General features: G+C 53.8%; 1 protein-coding gene across 1 annotated transcript; it reads left to right on the forward strand.

Annotated features, from left to right (window-relative positions):
* The first annotated feature begins 2363 nt into the window (after window positions 1-2363).
* PIM1 (Pim-1 proto-oncogene, serine/threonine kinase) lies at window positions 2364-7768 on the forward strand. Its single transcript, XM_055330605.1, has 6 exons — window positions 2364-2892; window positions 2998-3104; window positions 3222-3272; window positions 3364-3730; window positions 5311-5487; window positions 6239-7768. The coding sequence occupies exons 1-6, from the start codon at window positions 2811-2813 to the stop codon at window positions 6394-6396; spliced, it is 942 nt and encodes a 313-aa protein (XP_055186580.1). The 5' UTR covers window positions 2364-2810; the 3' UTR covers window positions 6397-7768.
* The last annotated feature ends 569 nt before the right edge of the window (window positions 7769-8337 follow it).

Here is an 8337-nt window from a genome sequence, read left to right on the forward strand (position 1 = left end):
TTAAACCCCTTGCTCCAAATCGAACTCCAATAAAAAAATATACAAAAAAAACCCCTTGCTCCTCCTAATCTTGTTTTTTTTTTTTTTTTGCTATTTTTTTTTTGCACTAACCTTTCTTTTATTTTGCCCAAGCCCTCTTCTTAATTCACTTAAATTTGGTATAAAATGACTTTAATCATGACCTTTTTGTTGTGACTCATTTTGGTCTTCCCCTCCAGTAACGCACATTGTTCAAGAGATGCTGGACAACAGAAGAGTATGTGTCAAGGAATAGGGCAGCAAGGTATAAATAATTGATAAGGTAATTAATGAAGAGATTTTAAGAAGTAAAAAGCCAAACACATGATTGCCGGATGAGCAGAGTGGACAGTGAAGAATCCTTGGAGTTATCGAACAGTCGGGTCCTCCTGAAGGCTAGGAAAGCTTTAAATAAAAGTGAAGAGGGGAGGGCATCCTCAGAACAGGCTGACTGCCTCTGCAAAGGCAGTGTCTGGAAAGTGATAGGTGAGTGGGAGCATGTGGAGAAGCAGGGCTTGAAGGAGAGAGAAGGTAAAGAGCATTGGAAGTGCTGGGTTGCGTCCTTTTACCCTTGTTGTCTTACTCAGTACCAAGGAAAGTTTGAGGTCCTGATTAATGGGAAATCTTTAAATACTCTGGGTTGATTTGGGGCCGTTTCATCTCTTCCTCCTTTAGCTGTTGTGTGACCCTGTGTCATCCGACTTATGTTTCATTTTCCCATCTGTGACAAGGGAATCCTTCTTCCCTTGGGTTTTCTCCTAGTCATCAAAAAACGAAGTTAGGCCCCAGGACACCAACAAAAGGAAAATGCAGTATTTCATACGACAGGTTCACAAAAGCTGTCAAATATGGGGGCAACATCTTTCCGCAACAGGCACCGCAGAAAACTTTTAATGAAATATTCACATTCATTAACGACCACAGCTCTAGCAGACCCTGGAACCTCATTTCTCTTTACGTGGTAGGAACTTGGAAACGATGAGAATGGGACGCAGTTAGCTTTCAAGGACTCAGGCCACTGACAGCTCAATTTATGGATCACACAGAATTTTAATTCACTCATTTCACACGTCGTTATCAACTCTACGTGAAGTTTAAGAGGACAAAGGATGAAAGTGGACTTGGCCAGTTTTCCGTGTTATTTCCACGGTGGGGCAGAGAGAGTGTGTGTGTTGGGGGGGGGGCGATCTCCTTTGAGACAAGACTCGGTGCGGCCAATAATTGCTAGTATTGCCAGACTGGTAATAACAGGCTGATGAAAGGTGAATACAACGTGAAAACTCTGATTAAACCAAGCGCACCCTCCCGCCCTCACAGAAGGGGCTGAGACAGCATCTGGCATCATAACACCAACATTTGTTTCGTGATTCCTCCTCACCGGGCACTCTCCGCACACCACACATCACTTCTGAGGGAGCAGGATTCACTGGTCCTTCTCTGCGTTTTTCACACAAACGGCGGCTTGAGAAGCTGGGGGCTGACTTTTTTTTTTTTCTCCAGCTGCAAGAACCGCGATCTGGACCCCCCCGCCCCGCCCCAGCCGAGCTCCCCCCGTTTCGTTCCAGGCCTGTGACACCTCCACGCCCTCGGCGAAGCCGCCGTGACTCACAGCGCGCGGCTCCTGCGCCCCCACGCGCCCCCCCCACGCGCGCCCCGAGGAGGGCCCGAGCCGAGCCCGCAGCGCCTCCGGAACCCGCCCCGGCCGACTCGGAGGTCTCGGGCTGAGTCACGCAGGAGGACCACCCTCGTCGGCACCCCCGGCCCTCACCCCCCGGCGCCCGCCGCCCTCTCCCCGCCTGACACACCGACGCCCGTCGTCTCTGCGCAACTTGCTACGCTCCTGCTCGAGCCCTTGACCCAGAAACCTCCGAGAAACCGAGAGCCGCAGCGCCGGCCTCGGGCGGCCTTTGATGGCTTTGTTATTGTTTGGGTTTGAATCGGTACGCCCCTCCCCATCCTTCCTCCCTCCCTCGCGGCTCGACACCCAGCTCGCACCTCCCCTCACGCCCCGCGCCCCTCCCCCTCCATTTTGGCGCCTTTTCCTTCCCGCCACGTCGTGGCGGCGTAGAGACCATTCTGACCGCGAGAGCGGGGCGGGGCGGGGGCGGGGCGCGCCGCGTTATGCAGATCAGCCGGCGCGTGGTTGGCTGGAGGCGCGCCGGCGGGGGCGGGGCCGGGGCGCGGCGACGGAGCGCGCGGGGCGGGGGCCGAGGGGAGTCGCCCCGTCCCGCCGCTTCCCCACCCCCTCTCCTCCCTCCGCCGGCGCGGCAGCCCGGCTCCCCGCCTAGGCCTCCCGGAGAGGCCCCGCCCCATCCCCGCCCGCCCGCGCGCCCCCCCACCCGCCGGCGCGCTCCGCCCCTTTACTCCTGGCGGCTGGGCGAGCCGGGCGTCTGCTGCAGCGGCCGCGGTGGCGGAGGAGGCCCGAGAGGACTTGGCGGCAGCGGCGGCGGCGGCGGCGGCGGCGGCGGCGGCGGCACCGGCAGCAGCAGCAGCAGCTACGAGCTCCCAGTGCCGCGGCGCTGCCGCACGAGCCCCACGAGCCGCCCACCCTGCCGCCCCCGGCGCTGCCTGACCTCGCCGGCGTGTCCGCCCGCCGCCAGCCCCGGCAGCGCCCCCAGTCGTCCTCCGACTCGCCCTCGGCCTTCCGCGCCAGCCGCAGCCGCAGCCGCAGCCGCAACGCCGCCCGCAGCCTCAGCCCCAGCCGTAGGCACAGCCCCCGGCGCAACCCCAGCCCCGGCTCCTGCCGCAGCTCCTCCAGGCACAGCCCCTTCGCCGCCACCCTGGAGGTTGGGATGCTCTTGTCCAAAATCAACTCGCTTGCCCACCTGCGCGCCGCGCCCTGCAACGACCTGCACGCCACCAAGCTGGCGCCCGGTGAGCGTCCCCCCGGACGGGGAGGGCGAGGCGGCCGGACCCCCAGGGTGGGCGCTGGGAGCTCGCGGGCCGCCGCTGAGTCCCCCGTGCCTCCCCCTTTCCCAGGCAAGGAGAAGGAGCCCCTGGAGTCGCAGTACCAGGTGGGCCCGCTACTGGGCAGCGGCGGCTTCGGCTCGGTCTACTCAGGCATCCGTGTCGCCGACAACTTGCCGGTGAGCGGGCGCCCCGCCGCGGGGAGGGTGCTCTGGGCGGGGGTCTGGGGGCGCCCGGGTGTGTTTCGGCCCCGGCGAGGGGATCTCATGGAGACTCTTCGGGGGGGATGGTTTCAGGTGGCCATCAAGCACGTGGAGAAGGACCGGATTTCCGACTGGGGCGAGCTGGTGAGTGCCCTGGAGGGAGCGACCCCTAGGATGGGTGGGGTGAGGGGCCCCCTCCGACTCGCGCGCTCACGCAGCCCCCTCGCCTCTGCAGCCCAATGGCACCCGGGTGCCCATGGAAGTGGTCCTGCTGAAGAAGGTGAGCTCGGGCTTCTCCGGCGTCATTAGGCTCCTGGACTGGTTCGAGAGGCCCGACAGTTTCGTCTTGATCCTGGAGAGGCCCGAGCCGGTGCAAGACCTCTTCGACTTTATCACGGAAAGGGGCGCCCTGCAGGAGGAGCTGGCCCGCAGCTTTTTCTGGCAGGTGCTGGAGGCTGTGCGGCACTGCCACAACTGCGGAGTGCTCCACCGCGACATCAAGGACGAGAACATTCTCATCGACCTCAATCGCGGCGAGCTCAAGCTCATCGACTTCGGGTCGGGGGCGCTGCTCAAGGACACGGTCTACACGGACTTCGATGGTGAGCCAGCCAGTTCCGGGCGGGAGTTGCCGGGGAGGGAGCTGCCCAGGTGACTCGGCCTTGCCTGGAGGCCTCGGCCGGCTTCCCTCTCCGGCCCTTTGTAAAGGTCATCGGGCCGTCTGGCTCGATGCTGGCAGGGGTGGGGCGAGGGAGGGCTTCCCAGCGTAGTAAAGCCGGAGATTTCCAGCCAGCTGAACCTGTCATGCTTCTGGCATGATTTTATTTTTTAAGTGGAATTCAGTGGGTTCCAAGCTTTCCCGATGAATAAGAGGTTGTGGGCAACCCGCCGTAGCCCAGATTTCTGAAGTCTGACCCAGTTTCCCCGCCAGTAAAAGGATAGGGTGGGGGGAAAGGGAGGAGAGAGCTGGAGAGATGAAAATCTGATGCCGGTTTTGTAATTTTTGTTTTGTGTTCCAAAGGAGTTTTCTGTAAGGTTAGTTTGTAGAGCTGCAGGTTTTTTTTCTCCCCTTTGATCTAGGGACGGATAAAGGAATAGAAAAACAGTAGTTTACACGAAATTATTTTGTAGTGTGTCGCCTTTTTTTTTTTATTTTTTGGCGTTGCGGGGTGAGAGTGGGAATGAATGTTGTGAAAGAAGATCTCTTGCTGGTTTGAAAATTAGTTGGGTGTCTCCGCAGAGAGGATGAAAACCTATCCTAGGGAGGGGCTTGGAGCGGGTTCTTTCAGAAAAGATGGAATTGGGAGCCTGAGATCAAAGCAAAGGAGGGTGGGTCATCATCTGAGCGGCTTAACCTAACAAACGACAGCCTTTCAAAACTTGTGACTGGGGCTTGTGGTTTGTGTTTATTTGCCCTTGGAGGACGCTGGGTTGGGCTGCATTTTTTTGTATTTAACAGTTAATGGCTGGCCGGGTCCTCCCTTGTTTTTTCCTCCGAGTCTTTGCTGCCCCCTGGTGAGCACAAGCGGGATGGCCCTGACCCTTTTTTTTTTTTTTTACAACCCAAAGTTTGTAAACAGGAATCACGTGGTCTGAAACCCGCTCTGCAGCTCTACCTTTGCTGCGAGGGGAAGAGAGGGTGTGGGTGTCTGCCTCTGCACGCATAGGGTGGGGAGGAAGGCCTCCCGAAGGGCGCCCTGACTTAAGATAGAGTTTATTGGGTAAGGGCCCTCGAGTGGGTCCTAGGTGAGACTAGAATCTCACCCAGGCTCCAGCCAACTTAATGTATTTTAAGGATAGTCTGTGGGATACTTCCCTTGATTGTGCAGACATTCATCCATTCATCCCATTGTGGGTGGTCCTACCGCATACCCGCCTCAGGCTTTGGGTTTGTGGCCAGCCCTGTTTGTTTCTTGGAGCAGTTTGTAAAGAATTTTGATTTATGGTCTGCTGGTAGAGAGGTGGGTGGGTAATGCTTTGGGTTGGAAGAGATGCTGTAAGCCACTCATCCACTCCTTTTACCCTGGGGGTGGGGGGATGGAGTTAGCCCAGCTCTTGTCCTGGGAGAAGTGGAGTGGTATTTTTTGTTTTAAGGAGTCACTCAGTATTACTTAGTATGTTAGTTGCTTTGTTTTATTTTTGCCAAAAGTGTGTTTTCCTTTTCAATTCCCCCGGCTCACAGGGACCCGAGTGTATAGTCCTCCAGAGTGGATCCGCTACCATCGCTACCATGGCAGGTCGGCCGCCGTCTGGTCTCTGGGGATCCTGCTGTATGATATGGTCTGTGGAGATATTCCTTTTGAACATGATGAGGAGATCATCCGGGGCCAAGTTTTCTTCAGGCAGAGGGTCTCTTCAGGTAACTTTTGGGAAGCCCTTTTGTTGAGAAGCAGGAGTCAAAGAGTCTTCAGGGGGGGACAGTTTGAATTTTGGAGAGCTCCACCTCCCCAGGGGATGCCCCACAGTCCTTGCTTATTAGTAGAGTCCTGGGCCCATGACTGGAGAACTGGCTCTCAGGAATTGAATGATTTGCACGAAGCATTCTTTGAGAGGTCAGTAGAAGAGCATGTGTGAGAATATTAAGAAAAGACCATGTCTTTTTGTTGAAGGTTTTTTTTTTTTTTTTTTTTTTTAAAGTACCAGCAGTCCTGACTCCTCAACTCTCCTGGCTGGTGAAAAGTTGAGGGTTCTTTCAGCCTTCTCCCTTAAGGCAGACTCTCTAAATATTGTGGTTCCAGTGACCTCATTGTGGGTGGTGTTCATATTTGTAAGTTGTAGGTGAATTGAATCACCTCATCATGCTCACTGATGTCTCATCAAAATCCCTTGTCATCATTCTTCCTATTTCTAGTGAGTGGGTGTCGTGGGAAAGGCCTCAGCTATTGAAGTCTGAAAACCACAGGTTTAAGAGGGGAGCTGTTTTTTTTTTTTTTTTTAAGCTCAAAGCAGATTAGAGGATCCAGATCTTAGTTAATACCTTACTATTGAAAAATAGAGTTCTAGAAGGTTCCTAGTCTCCTTTGGGTCCCTGGGAAGCAAATTAGCAAGACCTTTGCATTGTAAAAACAAGTTGAGTCATTCATAACCTCTGTCTCTCCTGCTTTCTGCAGAGTGTCAGCATCTCATTAGGTGGTGCTTGGCCCTGAGACCATCAGATCGGCCATCCTTCGAAGAAATCCAGAACCACCCATGGATGCAAGATGTCCTCCTGCCCCAGGAAACAGCTGAGATCCATCTGCACAGCCTGTCACCAGGGCCCAGCAAATAGCAGCTTTTCTGGCAGGTTCTCCCCTCCCCATCAGATGCTCGTCAGATGCTCGAGGGAGGGGAAGCGTCTGTTTCCAGCTTCCTGAGTACCAGTGACACTTCTCGCCAAGCAGGACAGTGCTTGATAACAGGAACAACATTTACAACTCATTCCAGACCCCAGGCCCCTGGAGGCTGCCTCCCAACATGGAGGGGAAGGAGACTCCACTCCAGGTGTCCTAGACCTCAACTCTTCCCGTAGATGCTCTGTTCTTCTCACAGATGTCCAGCGTCCCTGGACTCTGCAAAATCCTGGGGGTGGGGGGAGGGGGGGTCAGAACCCTGCCATGGAATTGTTCCCTTCATCACAAGTTCTGCCGAATGCCGCGATGGGTCGGGTAGGGGGAAAACGGGTTGGGGTGGGATATAGGACTAGCACCATTTTAAGTCCCTGTCACCTCTTCCGACTCTTCTGAGTGCCTTCTGTGGGGACTCCGGCTGTGCTGGGAGAAATACTTGAACTTGCCTCTTTTACCTGCTGCTTCTCCAAAAATCTGCCTGGGTTTGGTTCCCTATTTTTCTCTCCTGTCCCCCTCCCCCCATCCTTCATATGAAAGGTGCCATTGGAAGAGGCTACAGGGCCAAATGCTGAGCCACCTGCCCTTTTCTGCCTCCTTTAGTAAAACTCCCGAGTGAACTGGTCTTCCTTTTTGGTTTTTACTTAACTGTTTCAAAGCCAAGACCACACACACACACACACACACACACACACACACAATGCACAAACAATGCAAATCAACAGAAAAAACTGTAAATGTGTGTACAGTTGGCATGGTAGTGTACAAAAGGATTGTAGTTGATCTAATCTTTTTTAATTTTGCCTTTAAGTTATTTTACCTGTTTCATTTTTGTTTCTTTTTTTTTTTTTTGTTCTTGGGTTTTTTTTTTTTTTTTGAAAGATGCGCATTCTAACCTGGAGGTCAACGTTATGTATTTATTTATTTATTTATTTGGTTCCTTTTCCTGCTCCAAGCTTCCACAGCTGCTGCCATAGTTTTCTTTCCTCCTTTCCTCCTCTGACTTGGGGACCTTTGGGCGAGGGCTTGCTCTGAACGTAGGGTGACGGGACTCAGGCGGGACAGCTGCTACAGATCCCTGACTGCTGCAGGGGCCCCTCACCAACTTTCACCAGAGTGGGGATGGGTTCCGTGGGGTGTGGGGGAGGGGCATCGCTGACTAGTGTACATAGGATAGATATATGAAAAGCAGTTCTGGATGGTGTGCCTTCCGGATCCTCTCTGGGGCTGTGTTTTGAGCAGTATGTAGCCTGCTGGTTTTATCTGAGTGAAATACTGTACAGGGGAATAAAAGAGATCTTATTTTTTTTTTTTTTATACTTGGCGTTTTTTGAATAAAAACCTTTTGTCTTAACTCCGTGGCTTCGAAGTGTCCATGCAGAGGGCTCACTTGATTTAACTCTTGGGAAGTGCCTAGATCCTATCCTGGGAGAAAAGAGAACTTGAAGCCTCAACCTAGTTTCCTTCCACAGGACTCACGGGATAGCCACCCTTCTGAAGTAAGGATGTAGACAAAATTTGGCCTGAGAGCTCCAACCTCTATTCCCTGATGGCAACTTCTAGAGCTGCACTAACGCAGCATGTGTGACTGGTTGCCTGGTTGCGCTAGTCACATTTCACGGGAGAACCGCTTGTGACTAGGGGCAGTGGAACTATAGAACATTTCCATCATCGCGGAAAGTTCTATCAGACGGCTGACCCAGAGATAGCAAACAGCTCTATTGCTAAACTGACAGTGGAAGCTTTTTTCCAGCGGTCTTTCCCACCAGTGTAACGTGTTGGGCACATACACTTGACACGTGTTAAGCTTACTAAAAAACCAGATACCTGTATTACTCTTCAGTTCCCCATTCAAGTTCCCTTCACCTTTTGTGTGGGGTTGAGTC

The sequence above is a fragment of the Nyctereutes procyonoides genome, unplaced genomic scaffold (genome assembly GCF_905146905.1).
Source record: "Nyctereutes procyonoides isolate TBG_1078 unplaced genomic scaffold, NYPRO_anot_genome, whole genome shotgun sequence".
NCBI lineage: Eukaryota > Metazoa > Chordata > Mammalia > Carnivora > Canidae > Nyctereutes > Nyctereutes procyonoides.

Excerpts from the sequence above, each read along its gene's own strand:
- PIM1 (XM_055330605.1), top strand. The coding sequence starts at position 2,811 with ATGCTCTTGTCCAAAATCAACTCGCTTGCCCACCTGCGCGCCGCGCCC. Across the intron at positions 3,105-3,221 it reads GTGTCGCCGACAACTTGCCG|GTGGCCATCAAGCACGTGGA; the intron begins GTGAGCGGGCGC and ends GGATGGTTTCAG. Across the intron at positions 5,488-6,238 it reads CAGGCAGAGGGTCTCTTCAG|AGTGTCAGCATCTCATTAGG; the intron begins GTAACTTTTGGG and ends TGCTTTCTGCAG.